The 17,367-nt window shown below is 39.3% G+C and overlaps 2 protein-coding genes and 1 long non-coding RNA gene across 10 annotated transcripts in view; 1 reads left to right on the top strand and 2 right to left on the bottom strand.

Annotated features, from left to right (window-relative positions):
• The first annotated feature begins 1,419 nt into the window (after positions 1–1,419).
• LOC116222160 overlaps positions 1,420–17,367 on the top strand; it is a 27,529-nt gene continuing 11,581 nt past the window's right edge. For 6 of the 8 annotated variants that reach the window (XM_031575327.1, XM_031575325.1, XM_031575324.1 and 3 more), the window contains exons 1-10: positions 1,420–1,527; positions 3,775–3,994; positions 4,182–4,315; positions 4,528–4,616; positions 5,508–5,575; positions 7,372–7,443; positions 8,370–8,453; positions 8,859–8,981; positions 9,159–9,229; positions 9,701–9,793. In XM_031575327.1, the coding sequence (XP_031431187.1) occupies positions 1,516–1,527; positions 3,775–3,994; positions 4,182–4,315; positions 4,528–4,616; positions 5,508–5,575; positions 7,372–7,443; positions 8,370–8,453; positions 8,859–8,981; positions 9,159–9,229; positions 9,701–9,793 (966 nt within the window). In that variant the 5' untranslated portion in view covers positions 1,420–1,515. Of the gene's footprint in view, positions 1,528–3,774; positions 3,995–4,181; positions 4,316–4,527; positions 4,617–5,507; positions 5,576–7,371; positions 7,444–8,369; positions 8,454–8,858; positions 8,982–9,158; positions 9,230–9,700; positions 9,794–10,055; positions 10,827–10,934; positions 10,994–11,734; positions 11,855–12,026; positions 12,101–12,321; positions 12,859–17,367 lie in introns of those variants that run through there. The other 2 variants (XR_004164499.2, XM_042708851.1) reach the window with 2 other exon arrangements.
• LOC122133212 lies at positions 12,307–15,200 on the bottom strand. The gene is made up of 2 exons (XR_006152631.1): positions 15,099–15,200; positions 12,307–14,911 (listed from the first exon to the last, which is right to left on the bottom strand). It is a non-coding gene; the product is annotated as an uncharacterized LOC122133212 (long non-coding RNA).
• LOC105907099 (torsin-1A-interacting protein 2-like) overlaps positions 15,894–17,367 on the bottom strand; it is an 18,219-nt gene continuing 16,745 nt past the window's right edge. The window contains exon 9 of the mRNA XM_042708848.1: positions 15,894–16,826. Within this exon, the coding sequence (XP_042564782.1) occupies positions 16,437–16,826 (390 nt within the window). The 3' untranslated portion in view covers positions 15,894–16,436. The remainder of the gene's footprint in view (positions 16,827–17,367) is intronic.

Here is a 17,367-nt window from a genome sequence, read left to right as displayed (position 1 = left end):
GATCCCGTGCCATGTGTTCACCAACCTCATCACCATTATAGGAGAAGACTCAGAGCTGTTATCTTGGCAAAGGGAGGCTGCACAAAACATTAAATTAAGGGGTGCCAATAATTGTGGCACACATGTTTTGGAGAATAATATTTATTTAATGTCAACATAATTTTACCTCAATGAAAAGGTAAGATTTTTCTGAATATTTTGAGTGAAAGACTAAGAGGATAAACAGCAAAGACATATTTTTTCATAGCCTGTTTTGCTCATATTCACTAAGGGTGCCAATAATTGTGGAGGGCACTGTACACCAAATATTTTAATATCATCATGGCCTGTCTGTCCAATTTCAAAATACACAAATTACCAGCAAAGGCTTTAAAGAGACGGCGCAATCATTTCTGTGTTTCTGTCAGAAAACACGCTCTGTCACAGAGGAGACAAATGATACAAAAAGTGATCAGAGAAGACTACTGTCTAATAATGCAGACAAGATGCAATGTGGTCACAGAATACAAAATCATGTTGTGCATTAAAGGTACACTCCTTGATTTTAGACCATAACAGCCATAACAATCAAATTGTCTTTAGGAGGAACCCCAACAGTTAAGTCTCTGTAGACGGTTATCATCTTACATCTTTGCTGGCTTTACACCGGAAAATCTAACCCCTTACTCATGTTGTGTCAGCTGCTTGAGCAATAGGAGTCATCATCCATAACATATCATGCACAATGAGAAGTTAGGTTTGTTGAATGTTAAATACAGTCTGGTATGAATACACAACACCCTTACCTTATCATTATGGAAGACTGAATGTGACTGAGTGTTAATGAAAATGTGTTATCTATCAGATGTTGTTTTTCGTATGTGAGAGGGAGAGAGATCTATTCATGTTTTATCTGGCAGAGTTACTGTGCGTGTTACTACCAGCCGGGAAAAAAAGTCTGTAAAGACTTGCGTCAAATAAAATGAAACAGCAAAAAGTGTTGTCCACGACCACAATCACAATCAAATACTGAACTTACCAAAGTAAGTTTTACTACCACAGCCTTCAACTACTGGACAATGCCATGAAATATTAGTCAATGTATCGAAAGCTGAGTATTTTATTTTGAGGTAAAATATGTTATACCGCATTTGTTTACATTTGTATGCCACGCCGCAATCACTACGGTAAAGTTGGAAAGATATTCACAGATTCGAAGTTCCCTGGTCAATAAGTCATAAGCGAAACGTTATTAACACAGACACAACGTGTGTCTAATTTTCATCAGAACGACCCCCTCCAAGCTGGACTTACAGCATTGGTCCCTATGTGCAGTCGGCTGTGAAGCGAGTCTACACAGTGCAATAAAAGAGATACTTCAAAAATATCCAATAACTTTGACATTCAAGCTTTGACTACCTGTGACTTAAGAAGTTGGCACCGCCCCTCGGGGAAATCCAAGGTAGGCTACTGCATACTCGTGTCTGAGGTGATACAGACTCACAACAGAAACCATTAATTAAGGCACGGAAGCTAATGCCCGAAAAGGTAATGATATTTGGGTGTTTATTTAATGTCATTTTAATGAAGTAACTTTACATTTTGACAATGTAATCCTAGGATTTTAAGTCTACTTTTGGTGACCGTCTTCTCAATGGTTAAGTGCATAGTTTTCATCATTCTCCTGTTCGTCATGACTCATGTTTCTATATTTGAACAGCTAATATATTTCGCCACTGCTGATTTCAGATTTCGATTGTAGGCTTATGCCATAGATAATCAAACAACCAGACAAACAAAAAACTGTAGTTCACTAAATGCGTCCATTTTACAGTGACTTCTGAGCATAACGATTTACTAAAATGTAATTACTGACGCATCACAGAGTGAAATACATTTCCATACTCGATGTGGCTTCTTCGCGTCAGTTGGCTGGTGTGTAATGTTGCTTGTTTACTGTTTATGTGACTATCTAGCAGGGGCGGACTGGGGGGGGACCAGCCCACTTAATACACGGCGCGTTGCCACCTCAATGCATTGCACGTATCGACCAGTCAGTGGCCTACTTGGAAAAATACCCATACACCTTAACATTATTTTGGATGATTACAAAGAAATTACATCATATATGTTTTTTTTTAATAACATTTGGGTCCACCAATTTGCCAGGATGGACACATCTGGACACATCTGTCAGCACAGAAAGACCACACAATAAAGAACCTGGAATCAGAGGATAGTATGAACCAGTGGCGGCTCCTGAGAAAATTCTCAGGGGGTGCAATTGTTTTGATAATGATTAAGGCGACCCATTCAGTACATTAAGCAAGACAATTTCATCAATTTCAGCAATACCTTTTTGTCCACTAGATAGCGGCACACAACATAAATATTTCCCCTCTACCTACATAGCTAGAGAAGCTAGTTACAGGTGGGAAGCTATGGAAGAAAGGTGCATCCAGGAGCCTTCATAAGAAAACATTATGTGGCTCCACATTAAATCATCCCACTTTTTCTCAAATGTTGTTTGATGTAACATAGCTTAACAGGAGGACACATGATATGTCCAGTAACAACATAAAGAAGGGGGCAACATATAAGTCTAAACTAACAATATTTGTTGACTGATCTTGAAAGTATTGGCTTACAAAAGCAAAATAAGTCATCACATAGAAAATGACTCAGTGTTAGTGCAAGAAGTGAACATTCACACTGTGGAACCTATGAAAAATGACAGTGGTATATAGGAATACAGACCGCGATAGCCACTTCACAGCCTGCTAGACACGATTTTCTTTTGTTCCAATTCTTGGATGTAGGATTTCCCCCCTTTTGTAAAAACCTGTTGAATGGATACATTTGGTCTAGGTCTAGGAAGTCCAAAATTGTTTTGTAAATTTTTCTTCATTAGTATGCTGACTTCAAAGAGCGAATCGAGTTGTTGCACTGAGTGTTAGCCATCTTGATAGAATATACCTTGACCAAAGCCGTAGGACGTTCTTATAGGCTTATACGTCCTATTATGCATGATGAAAGCATAGAGGGGCGAGCCCTCCCGGAAGCCATAGAGCATGGGTCGGCAACAGGCGGCCCCCGGGCCAATTCTTTGGCCCATCAGATTATTATTTATTTATTTATCACAACAACAAAAAACTGATTACTTGTACTTTGTCAAAACTTTAATATCATGTGGATGGGGTAAATATCAATCTCTCTCTTACATAGAGATAATTCACATTCCATTCATATCAAATTTGTAATATCAGTGGCACTCCCTCAATTGCACATACATGCACTCCGACTAGTTCTGAGATATCACAAAAAATGAGGCATTATGCAACAATTTAAACCTTAAAATAACTGGCCTTCCTTCTGTTGGACTAGTCAGTAATAACTCATTAGCTGTTTTGCTATGTCTTGTTTTGATGTTTAACTGTGTTAGGAAAGTTGTCGACTCGCTAGTTTAAATAAAAAACATCCCTGCCCATGTTATTTATGAATTCATTCGACGTAGGCTGTAACTTTATTGGTGTCATCCCTTGTGGAGTGAGCTAGCTTTAGGGGGATCTCAGTAGCAATCAATAAAATGGGGCTTTAATAATGCCTCTTAAAAATAATCAGAATAATTATAGTAATCATAATCATAATCATTTCACTTAAAATGTGTTCAGTTCGTTTTGCAATTCTCTGTGTAAATTTGTGTTTGCTTGTCAGTTATGAGAAAGGCATGAAGTTGTCTGTGTCCTGTGTGACTCATAGGACTATTTATTTTCTCATGTCACTTTATTTTCTCAGATGTTAAAAGCTGGACTAATCCTGAGCTTTCTGCTGCTGGGAAAAGTGTCTTGTTACTCTGAAGGAGCTAGGCTTGGGCCATTTTGTGAAAATATGGACATTGATCATACCTGGAGTGGAGCACCTGAAGAAGACCCGAGGCCATTTCAAATTAAAATTGTACATAATGAGAAGGAATTTTTTGATTATGTCCATCTTAATGGAGGTGATGAGGTGGAAGGTAAGGTTGTAACAACAACCAAGTTGAGTTAAGTATGTTCGGATACATTCGGATTATGCTGTAGGAATAACAAATAGGACAAGTAGGAGTACAAACCTTTAGCCTGTTTTTACTTGTACTGCACACAGTGAAAACTTACTTACAGCTGCTAATTATTCAGTATTCTCACTTCTGCTCACTTTTGCAGTGGCTCTGGTCTCAGAGATTGATATTAGAGGATTCATGATGGATGGACGGGATGAGGCAGGAAATCCTGCAGGGTGTTTTGTAGGATTAGAGAGTCCAGACCTACACATTTTGTTGGATTGCAAGGGCCGTCAGGTACGTTTCTTAATTGTTTTAAAAGCAATTGAATAGTAATACGATGAAGCAATAAAGTAGGTATTATGTTCAGTTATTCTTTTTGTGTACTCCGAATACCTTTTTTGAAATCAGGTTTTGAACATAGGTTCTCTTCAGTTGGTGTTGCTTTAGGTTTAACAGCTATAAGTCTAGCCAAATACCATAAAAGTTTATTTTCTCTCTGCATGAAGCACACAACTATGACCCAACGTGATAATCGGGCACAAAGACGCATGGCTGGCCGATGGACAACCCTCAGCCCTGGGTTATTCACTTTCAAGTAATGTACAATATATGTCTCTGATGCTTTGTGTTTATTTTCATTCTTGAGTCCAGTCAATTTTTCAGGATTTATCTCATTCTCTCTTCCCCTTTCCTTCCTTCTCTCATATGTTATTTTTTTTGCCAATCAACTGCTGATTGCTAGTGTTTTTTTACCTCACCGATTATAATAGGTAAATTGATCAATTTAAGATCAATAAGCTGAATAAATTGTGACTGAAAAAGCTTTGAATAACAGCATGCTGAAGTGAAAATTGACTGTCATCATAATCACTCAGTGAGCAAGCAGGAAGATTATAATAAAATGTTCCAAATAAAAGGTACAGTCCTTCAATTAGGTTATATTCTCCTCACATTCCTCTTGCTGTCCATCTAGTGTGTGCGCTCACACTATCTCCTGTGTTCGTGCACAGTGCAGGTGGCTCGGACTGAGCAATACACTATTCCACCCAATCAGCATGTAGCTTCAGGAGCACAGAAGGGATTTGATTGGCTGTTGAACTCTAATAACAACCTTTCACCAGAATTCAGGGCTGTGGCTTTAATACTCTTTCTCAGATTATTTATTTGTTCTAGTCGTTAGCTGCGTAATAAGTAGGTCAAAGTAACTGCCAGCTAGTCACTACTACAAAATATATCCCTTCAGGTTGATACAGGACTTCCTTTGCCCACTTTGCATCAGGGTCCTGACCAGCCTGACGGGCTTTGTTTTGTAAGAATGAACACCTGGCTGTGCATCATCCCCTACATACCGCACTTATAGTAGTATACCTATAATATAGGTAATCCTAGGTCCTATATGCTGACATTAACATTAGAAAGTGGAGCATCATTAGTTTTATTCCTGATACAGAAGGGACATGATTTTTTTTTCATGATTACTTTTCAGTGCTGCAGTTGTTGCAAACACAAACTATTGGAAAAGAAAGACAATTGTCCTACCCAGCACAACTCCAGGTACCGTAATAACAGAACAGACCACTCCCTCCAGTACATGTACCCATGTCCTTAGCTAACACGCCTCCTTCTAAATTAAGGGCGCGGACGCAGTGAGCACATCAACACCCACAAGCCCCACAGATTACAGTATTTTTTTTACATTTTTGTTGACCACACCCAATTAAATGTAATTTATATATAGCACCAAAACCATACAATTGTCACCACAGAGCAAAGAAAAAAGGTGACAGGGGCAAAGAAAAACTCCCTGTTAACAGGAAGAGACCTTGAGCAGAACCGGGGGGGGGGGGGGGTACAAAACATGGGGTGGGGGGGTGCAGAAGGGAAGGGAGGGGAGAGAGTCACAAACATGGCATATGAATTCATACATGTATCAGGATAGGCATGCTAGCATACATATGGGAAATGTGTACGATACATACAAACATAAGATGTATACATGATATACCGTATGTTATCGACTATTAACCGCACCATATATGGGCCATTCTACCGAATTGGTGCAAAGTGTGGTTCTACAACAAGAAAAACTTTTTACAAAACAGAAGTATTCAGACATAGATATTTACTAAGAATATGTTATGGTCTATTTAAACCCAAGACATTAAATGAGATAGGGATAAGCTAAATATATACAAAATCATCATTTATAGGGTACTTTCTATTGGGAAGTAGCTGTCCCCAACCCTGGCATCTAAATTTCAATTTCTGTAAATAACACTTTTTACATTTTTTTTTTTTTTTTCAATTATCTAATTTCAAAGATCTTTATGATTAAGTTTAAACAGAACTTGGAAGATTTAGATTTATTGTGGGTTTAATAAAAAAAAAAAAAAAACTATGCTCAAAAAATCATGTCCATAGTTTTCATGTCACTACCGAAACACGGGAGTTTTAGTCCATTGGCTGAACCTGGTTTTTAGCCACACCCCTGCATTTATAACCAGGCAGTGATACTGCATCCCTGTCCCTCATGGCTGAATGGTAAGTAGCTAGATCCCATACTTTCGATATAACTGTGTTCCAAAGTCTGAAAATCAATGTGTAACCGTAAGAATGGTCACTACCAAACACATATTTTTCTTCAATTAAGTAAACTTTTTGGGGTTTTATGCAAAGTATTATGTTTGTTTGTGTGTACACCTCTTCAAATATGTGTTTGCTAGCCATGTACTTGCTAGAATTATTTATTTATGCTCAAAGTTAGCTAGAATTGTCACTACCGAAACAGTCACTACCGAAACAGTCACACTACCAAAACATATGGTAAAGTTTCGGTAGTGACATGATCGTTTCGGTAGGGACAAAATGGAATGGTAAGATGAATTGTATAAATTGAAATTTGAAATTTGGTAAATTTTTTATTTTTATTGATTTCATTGTGAAAACCTTCAAGAAATATTTGTAAAAATACTCTTCAGAGAAAGGAAGGAAACACAATCTGAACAGGTTAATAATAATACTCTTTTACCATAGTGTATTACTATGTTTCGGTAGTGACAATTTTTGGGAGAGGAAAAACATTCCAACACATTCTGAAAATACAACATAAAAATTGACGGTTCTTTTACTAGAAATGTGTGCTTTAGATATGGTTCAATATACAAACGGACAAAGTTTTGGGAATAAAACATACAAATTTTCTAAATATTTCCAACCTGACTTTGCACCAATTCGGTAGAATGGCCCATATAAACCCTGTTACAGTATTTTATGTAATTTTTTTAACAAATCCGTGTGTCGACCGCAACCAGGAATTAACCACAGTCGATACACGGCCTCTTCCACCACAGCTACAACAACCACGTCTATGACGGAAAAACCCACAACTCAGCCCACAACTTCATCAACAACACCTACAAAAGGTATTATCACAATCTTCTTTTATAATATAAATAACTATTTGGAAGTTTAGTCAAGGTGTCAGGGACTTCAGGCGACACAGACGTTCGGAATATGGAAGTTTATTTGGAGCAGGCAAAGCCAGGGGAACAGGGAAATAACGAGATAAACAGAAACGTCAAAGTGGATACAAAAGCTCAGAAGATGATAATGTCCAAACGGTTGTTGAGGCAGGAAAGTATTGGAAAAGACAGACAATTGTCCGACCTACCCAACACAACTCCAGGTATCGTAATAACAGAACAGACCATCCCCTCCAGTACATGTATCCATGTCCTTAGCCAACTCGCCTCCTTCTAAATTACGGCTGCTGACACAGTGAGCACATCAACACCCACAAGCCCCACTGATTACAGTATTTTATGTCATTTTTGGAAATTTTTTGTTGACCGCACCCGTGAATTAACCACAGTTTATACACGCGTCTCTTCTACCACAGCTACAACAACCACGTCTATGACGGAAAAACCCACAACTCAGCCCACAACTTCATCAAAAACACCTACAAAAGGTATCAACACAATCTTCTTTTATAATCTAAATTACTATTTGGAAGTTCAGTCCAGGTGAGAGAGGTAGACATAGAAAGGGGGGGGGGTACAAAACATGGGGGTGGGGGGGTGCAGAAGGGAAAGGAGGGGAGAGAGTCACAAACATGGCATATGAATTCATACATGTATCAGGATAGGCATGCTAGCATACATATGGGAAATGTGTACGATACATACAAACATAAGATGTATACATGATATACCGTATGTTATCGACTATTAACCGCACCATACCTAAACCCTGTTACAGTATTTTATGTAATTTTTTTAAACAAATCTGTGTGTTGACCGCAACCGTGAATTAACCACAGTTTATATACGCGTCTCTTCCACCACAGCTACAACAACCACGTCTATGACGGAAAAACCCACAACTCAGCCCACAACTCAGCCCACAACTTCATCAACAACACCTACAAAAGGTATCAACACAATCTTCTTTTATAATATAAATAACTATTTGGAAGTTCAGTCAAGGTGTCAGGGAATTCAGGCGACACACGGAATATGGACGTTTATTTGGAGCAGGCAAAGCCAGGGGAACAGGGAAATAACGAGATAAACAGAAACGTCAAAGTGAATACAAAAGCTCAGAAGATGATAATGTCCAAACGGTTGTTGCGGCAGGAAAGTATTGGAAAAGACAGACAATTGTCCGACCTACCCAGCACAACTCCAGGTATCGTAATAACAGAACAGACCATCCCCTCCAGTACATGTATCCATGTCCTTAGCCAACTCGCCTCCTTCTAAATTACGGCTGCTGACACAGTGAGCACATCAACACCCACAAGTCACAGTTTATACACGCCTCTCTTCCACCACAGCTACAACAACCACGTCTATGACGGAAAAACCCACAACTCAGCCCACAACTCAACCCACAACTTCATCAACAACACCTGTTGTAGGAGGGGATCTTGGAGGGGGTAATGAGAATGGTGGAGGGGGTAAGACTTTTCTGATTTTGGCAATATTGCGTAGATGAAAAAATTATGTATTTGTGATCTGTTTTCTGTGTGAGTAAGTGGTCTTGGTTGATAATAACACCAAGATTTTTGATGCTAGAATTAGAATAATCGGTGTAATAACTTGACAACCCCTATGATTGATCAATGTGACCACAGCTCAACACACCACAACTGTCCATCCGTGGATTTCCTCTCCAGGACCAACCCCGCATCCAGGGTGCCAACAGGTATATGAATCAACAGTTTCAATATTAATGGTTTTGTATGATAACTCAGTTGTGCCATCTCACACTAAAAATGCTGACTGTTCACAAAGCATACAAAGTCAGTTGGGAATGCCAGTCACATCTACAGGACTTGAGTGAGAATCCCCGATGTTTTCCTATAGGAGTGTCGCTTCGCTTTACTTTCATTGGTGACTTATAGTATTTCACTGAGACATTCCAATATTATGATCAAAGATATAAAGGTCTGAACTTTGACATCGTTTGCATAACCTGTTAGGGAAGAGATGTTGACTTATCCTCCAACCAGTCCTTCTTTTAATGTGAAGAAGTTGCGCGATTAAATGTCAAGCAAGCCTTTTTTATTTTAAATACTTTTATAGTGATACTAATGACAAGATCATACTTGGCTTTAGATATGTGTATTCTCTGCATGCTCTGCTTTACTATGAGGCTTTGTTTGATGTATCCCAGGTTGCTGATGTGGCTTTGCTGATTTCACACTTCCTCAATCTTTGGGGGGCACTTTTCCTGTTGGCCTGCAACTTTGATTTAATCACACTTTTGGTAGGTAGACAAAGACAAGACAAAGGTCTTTACTTAAAGTAGTGATTTTCTCTAAGGAAGTTCAGTGTCAAGGCTCTAGCCTATATTACAGTGCCATAAAGCATTTCAAACTAAATCTACCTGCTTTTGTATGTATTGTATTTTAATGCCATTTATATACATTTACATTACATTTATGCAATTTATTTAAAATCTTGGTGAAGTTGCACATATTGCTGTACTGTCACTTAGATGCTCTCTTCTCACTGACCTGTCTCCACAGGCACACAGGCTGTTCTCACTTCTCTCCCTCTGTGCAGCCAGCGTCGCCTTGGTTTTCTCCCTTTTGTGTACCGATGTACGTATACGTTTCCACATGACAGCCTCACTTTCACTGTCTAACCCTCTGGCTATACCACTGTGTTATTAACCATATTAGCACTCACTGCTTTCTTTATTTGACATTGGAGGGATCATTCTCTGCACACCGTTGGTCTGCTCACAGAAATTAACTTATGAATCAATACTTAACTGAGAACAACTTTCCAGATAGTGGATTACTGGATTGTTTCACAGATGTGTTCTTGTACCTAAAGAGACAGCCCCTGCATGCACCAAAAGCTCTTTGAAAAAAAAATAAGATTAGTTTTACTCGTTAGGATTCAGCCCTCCATTTACTGAAAACAACTATTCATTATTATAACTAGTGATGAAAACAGTTGCTGCTCATGACCAGTTAATGCTGTTCATTTCACACGAATAAATCCTGTGTGAACAGCTACAAGAATCCACAGCAATCTTCCCTCTATTGCCATGCCATTAGTGATAGATTAATGGCAGGACCTCTTCATTAGAGCAAACAAAGTCAATTCTAGTAGATTTCAATGTGAACAGGCCCTTGCACACGTAATTTCCGTAAATATGTGTTCCTGCTTTTTCCGTTTGTGTGTGTGTGTGTGTAGACGGATGTGTCCGCCATCACAGGCGTTGTGGTGGTTTTGAGCCTCACACAAACAATCATCACATTAACCCTTTGTGGGCCAAGCCACGAACTGTGAGTGTCAGTGAACAGATTTAAGAGCTAACTCTTCAACAGTATCACTTATAAACTGCAAGATGTGGAGTGAAGTGGAAGCTGATGTTGTGCTGTTGTGGTTTTCAGGAGGGATATCATGATGTTGGCCCTCAGGATTCTGGCCGCCTTACAGGCAGCACTCACAGGTAACCAACATGCTAACGCCATCACGCTCCATTCAACTTGGTTGGTTCACACTTAATAAGGGAAGCTTTTTAAAACATTTGTTTGTAAGTGACCCGTTGGATAAATGACAAAATCAAATGCCACGGTCAGGTTTTGTTACTTAGTTTTGGCTTAGATTAGCAATGTGAAAAAGAACAAGTGGCAAAGAAAAACAAAGTCAATAAAGCCCCAGAGGTTTGGGCGACTGCTCTGAGTAAAGTCATGAACAGAATAAATAGGCGGGCCCTAGAGAGAGTACTTCCTCAGAATCGTGTTGAGACAGTTTGAGTGACATGGATTTCTTTCACAACAACTGGCCCATTAAGAAGAGAAAGATTTTTGGCTGAATCATTTTATTTGCAGGCTCCCTTTGAAAGTATTTTTAAACCACGGACTTCCTTATTGAACTAAGGGTTTGTGTTTAACTCTCAGGTCAAATCTAGCTGACACACCTTGCCTGGTATTTAACTTTAAACTATGTATAATTACCAAGGGTTGGGTCATCAGTTGTCTTATCAAAATTAGCCAAAAAAGTTTTCCTTTTGGCGTGTCTCAGTAGTGGACCTCTGTAAAGGTTTCCTGTGTGAAAATGAGCCTTAAAGATAATTGAGATTTTACTATAAAAAAATATGGTTTTACACTTAATATTATCATAATTTTATAACGACTTCACTCACTTCTAAAAAATATGTTTTTCTTCTGTGTCCCCATCTTGTTTGCAGTTGCAGCCATATTTGTATCCCTGATGTGGTTTGACAAGAGGCTGCTGTATGTGATGATAGGCTTCATGATGTGGACCGTGGTGATCGGTATGATCTGTGTGGTGTTAACAAAGCATATGGGTAGGTATCACGGGCCCATGCACAACAACATCACACCAGCCTAATGTAAACACATGTCCACACACATACATGACACACAATTAGCACACACATAGGATTAGTTGATATTTTATACAGTATGTTGGTTATTTCACAAGTCTAGGTAAAGACTGTTGTGCATTTGTGTATTCAGACAGGGCTGAAAGAAAGAGGCGTTTCCGTAAAAACAGAACAAGAGTATCACCACCCTCAGTGTCTTCCTCACAAGTAAGATGATGTTATATTGGAAATGAATCAGAGAAATATTGAGCACAAATACAATCAATTCTGTCATTGGCCAAAATATAAAAGATTGTCACAATAATAATTAGAATTTGAAGAGTTAAAAGAATGTATCAGAAGACTTCACTGGTGCCCATGATTTAGATTGAGTGCACATGATGATTTAATTATGTTTCTTTTTTGTTTGTTTGTTTTGATTCTTGCAGAATTTGAGTGAGAAAACCTACAGGTTGGTCCTAGTGAGCTGCTATACCCTGGTTAATGTCTGCTTCACTGTTGTCCTTATTTTATGGACTATTTTGTAAGTTGATTGTTTCAGCAAACACATATTGTATTTAAAGAGGCGATTTACAGACCTATGCACAGACCTAAGACCTCTCAATGGTGCCCAGTTTTTCATGTTGATCAGAACCACCACCCTTCTCATTTCAGGGCAGTAACAAGAAGTTAACTTCATAGATTGTGTAACATTACATTTCTGCACTCTTGTACTTAAAACATATCTTAACCTTGACTTACTTTTGTATATGATTAATTTCAGTATAAATGTACTGATACTCTTTAAACTGATGTTTACAGCAATGACAATGTGCACTCTAGGATGTGTGGCAGAAATTAGGTTGAATGACTGTGTGGAAGAAGTTACGAGGAACTCTTTGATTTGAATTTGTTCTTTGATTTGAATCTGTGATTTGCAATGTCATGCCAAGGACACAAATAAAAACTACAAATTGTGATTCCTACTATCGCATGCAGGTAGGCATGTGTTAGATTAAAGCTCCAACCCTGGTTTCCTTCAGTATTCACCTGATAACAATTTTAAAGAATGGTATCTACTGGACTCATAAAACATGTAGACAGTTGTGGACTTTGTAATGACCCAAATACCACAGGTAGTGAATACACCCTTTGGTTGTAAACTTTCCTTCCTAGGAAATGCGAAAGAGATCAGGAAAAAAAGTCACAGACATAAAAACATGTACCAATTTGTGACCATAACAAAATGCTACATCCCACCCTTAACACAACAAATGCACAGTTTAGAATAGCAGCATTTCATCAATGACAACTAAGTTACACCAACTGTGAGCAACTATACATGAGGTGATAATTAGAATGTCAAAAACGTAACACTCATATCCTATTAATCTGAGTTGAGTACACTGCAATACAAAGCTGTGTAGCTAGGCTATGATTATTTAGTGAACTGTTTTATTTTCAAACCTGAAACAAGGCTGTGGTACAGAATGTACAGAAAACCGCGGCACAACTATCACATCTTGTGAATGTAAATAATTAAATGCTATTTCTCCACTGACACACATATTTTGGTACAATTGCCTATGCTATTCCATGATAACTCAGCTACACAAATTGTCAAACCTAATAACTAGATGAGATCAGTCCATGAGACATACTGGATATGAGAGAAATCTGAGTCTGACAAGGGCCAAATTATTATTGCCAGATGACTACCCTCAGTGGTCCAAGGAGGGACAAAACATGACCCAGTGACAGTGAACATGAAATGGGTCACATTAAATAGTGTTATCATACCCGACTGCATATGGAGCTGCTTAATGTCTACAATGGATACACACATGTCAGACGTGGACCTGACACAGATGGAAGAATGTCATCTGCTACGATACATCTTATTCATCCTCAGATAAGTTTAATTTGTGTCATGTAGACAGCTAAGAAGTGATGGCATTGTGGAGACAACAAAACCCAGTCGAGGGAGTGTGATGCTCTGGGAATATTGTGCTGGGGTACCCTGGGTCTGGGCCTTAATGTGGGAGTCAATTTGACATGCCACCTACCTGAACGTAAGACAGAGTTTTGATGTCTTGAGTGCTGACGGTTTGTATATCTGCTGCAATGTTTAAGCAATAATACACCACAGGCAGTGTTATATTTCATCATGGTGACGGCACTGTCACATTGACTTCCCCTTCTGGATGCAGGCCCACACACTGGTATCCCTCACACATATACACCATGTGCTGAAGGATCCCTGACCTCAAACCACAGTCTTTGGAGCAATGAGCCGTGCACCCTGACCCTGGCTACAAAGAGCTTGGCTTGTTGGTATGGCTGTCAGAGCACATACTCAATTATAGTGACAGTACTCCCTCACAATTCAGTTCTGTTGTCTTTGTTTATCACAGTACCTGGCAACTATTCTCAGCCTCAGATAGTGCCACTGACATGCATACGGCTGATGTGCACGAGCAGGTCTGTGTCAGTGCGTCAAGAAACTGGCAATTTGAACCAGGAAGAAGGATGATTGTGCTTTGACACACACTGTACCAGGAACTGTCATATATAGTTAGGGATATTCATAGGTATACATTAACCCAACAACAGGCTCAAGAACCAAGGATGTCTTTATTATTCCAAAGGTCCGATTTGTGTAGCCAGCACTATTCACACAAACATCTGACGAACAATATTAAATGGACAATAGAAATAACATAATAATGGGTGAAATAAAAACCCAGGCAACAATGATTACAACATAAAAATCACATTATTTAAAGGGCCAATGACTGCCGGGACAAATTCGTTTTTAAATCTGTTTCTCCTGCATGTTGGCAAATTTGATCTGTGGCCAGATGGAAACAACTTAAACAGGAGGTGGCTAGGATCAGCCAGGATTGACTGGGCCTTCCACAAAGTCCTGACCTTATACAGGTGTATTAGGTCATTTAAGGTCTTACCTGCAATTTTTCTGCACATTTTGACGTACATTGCAATCTGTCTCTATTTTTGAAGTAAAGTCACCCGTACCAGCTGACAAAAGAGAATGAGGACAGATTCAATAAAACAAGAATAAAACATTTGCAAAAAGGTGTTTTCATCATTTAAACTTTGAAACTCACGATAAATATACATGCGCTGATGAGCCTTTCTACACAAAACCACAATTTTGATGTTGCCAGTCACAGTTAATTAATAACAGTGAGTAACTTCCTGGTACCTTTCAGAGGAGCTGGTCGGTGACTGACAAATCCAACTGGCCTCCTGAATGTTGAATTTACAGTATTCTTTTTATTGTTTTCTAATGCAGCTTGGGTTGGCCAGGGTGAGATCATAAAAGAGCCCGGGACAGACTGCAGCCTCTTTTGGTATCAAGGGTTTGCACACGCCCATATCTGCCTTTGGTGCCTGTCTCTGGAACAGCGTTCTCTGACCTCCGTTGCCCTTGGGCCTGTCTGGTGCTGCTACAGTGGCATCTCCTAGCATCCCATTCAGAACGTCAGGTTACCTAGGAAAGGTCAGCAGGTGTCAGTCCTGGTCCTAGATACCCCACACTCTACATTAACTGACTGAACTCATTGGTGGTGTTGTTTAGCTTAACAGACCGAATTAAGCTGATTAAGAGCATGACGATTACAATGTCTTCTAAAGTGTCGACCTGGAGCGGAGATGTCTATTTACTGCAGACGGGTGACAAAACAAGCTCCTGTTCTAGGAGAGCACACATGACGGCACATGACCAAATGAAAACAGAAGACGTTGTAGACAAACTGCCCAAGAGACTGGTTAGAAAATATACAGCATTTTTTAATTAACAAAGTCAACAGTATTAACAAAGTATATCTTTCACAAAGGAATAAAAAAACAAGTGAAGTATTCTGAACATATCGCCTTTTGACCCATTAAGAAACAAGGAGGAATCAGTGCAGGAGATGGGACAACCTCATTAGAATGGTGAAGAGTTGGGAACAGAACAGCTTTCATGGAACAAGCATGAAGGAATTCCAAACACAAATACACAACACACACAGAACTTATTTATTTTTTCTAACATGTTTCATAAACAATTTATAAAATAGAAACCTTTGGGTCTGATTTTAAAATAAGATGTCCTTTATCTCAGTCTTTATATAAATATTTTCTTTCAATGCCTTTGAGAGGTCACCCACCTTTGAGAGCAGACAGGGCGCAAATGGAGAGAGTTCACTGCATGTGGGGGTCCATGCTCTTCAATCAAATCCTTACAGTTCAGCACTGTATCTGTCAAACAAATCAAGAACTCTCTCTGTGTGGCTTCATATCTCATGAACTTAGATTGGTGATGAACAGAAACCATCAGAAATAAACCTGAACTCAGTACAGCTCAGTACAGTATCCTATTGTCAATCACAGATATCAACCCTCAACACTGATGTAATTCATCTTAATCAATCATCATAAAAACACACACGGACAGCTGTAGAGCAGATCTTCTGCTGGGTGACTATAGTGCATCAAGTGGTGCTTCCTGAACACATTTCAAATGCGATTCTTCACTGATTTTATTCCTCTGTTTCTCTTAGTTCTTGTCACAGCCCCCTTTCTCAATGTCCTCCTCAATATTAACATGCAGGACAAGGTGTGAGATGCGGCTCCACAGCCCACTCAGCTTGTTCACATCCATTTTGTCAGAGGTGTCGGGCTGATCGGGGATCAGGGACTTTAATTGGATGTAGCTGTGCACCAACTCTTCCACTTGGTTGATGCTGATCTCAGGGCCCACTGCATCCTGGGGAAGGAGGACGGTGAAGGCCAGGAGAGGATGCTTGAAGGTAGCGTTCTCGTGGTCACAGTAGCGGTAGAAGATGAGCGTGGAGCTCGGCGGCAGCTCTTCTAGGCGGTGGATGACGGCTGCTGGCTTGTCACCCTCAAAGGCTTCTCTCAACTGGTTGTCGAGATCTAGCTTCACCTGATGTGAGAACGGATGAAGTAATGAATGAATGAGTCAACGAATGAATGAATAATTAAATACATACATGAAAAAACACCAGCAATCATCTTTAACATAATGTGTCCAAAATGTATTATCTAGTTGGCCAGGCTTCTTTGGGAAAAATAATGCAACTGAAAGACTGAACTCATGCTGACCGACTGTAACATAATGAGTCATGCATTTTTTTGCGGTGCTCTAGAGGTAATAATAATAATAATTTATTTTATTTGTAATGCACTCTTCATTCAAAAGAATCTCAGAGTGCACCTGACACACTTCTGGGACAATCTATGGGCAAAGTTCAGTACTTCAGCCTACCTTACAAGCAACTACAAGCAGCTACATGACGTAACCATCATAAATCAGCAGCAATCGAACTCTGTATCTGAGCTATATTTATCTTCTTCCTGATCACTGCACCACAACTCTTTCACTGCCACAGATAATCATACCTATGCTCTCACCTGATTACTACGGAGACACAATAAAATACTGAACTTACCAAAGTAAGTTTTAC

Source organism: Clupea harengus, chromosome 10, assembly GCF_900700415.2.
Source record: "Clupea harengus chromosome 10, Ch_v2.0.2, whole genome shotgun sequence".
NCBI classification, from domain to species: Eukaryota; Metazoa; Chordata; class Actinopteri; order Clupeiformes; family Clupeidae; genus Clupea; species Clupea harengus.
Note: the sequence above shows the minus strand (reverse complement) of the source record. Positions and strands in the feature narration are given on the sequence as shown.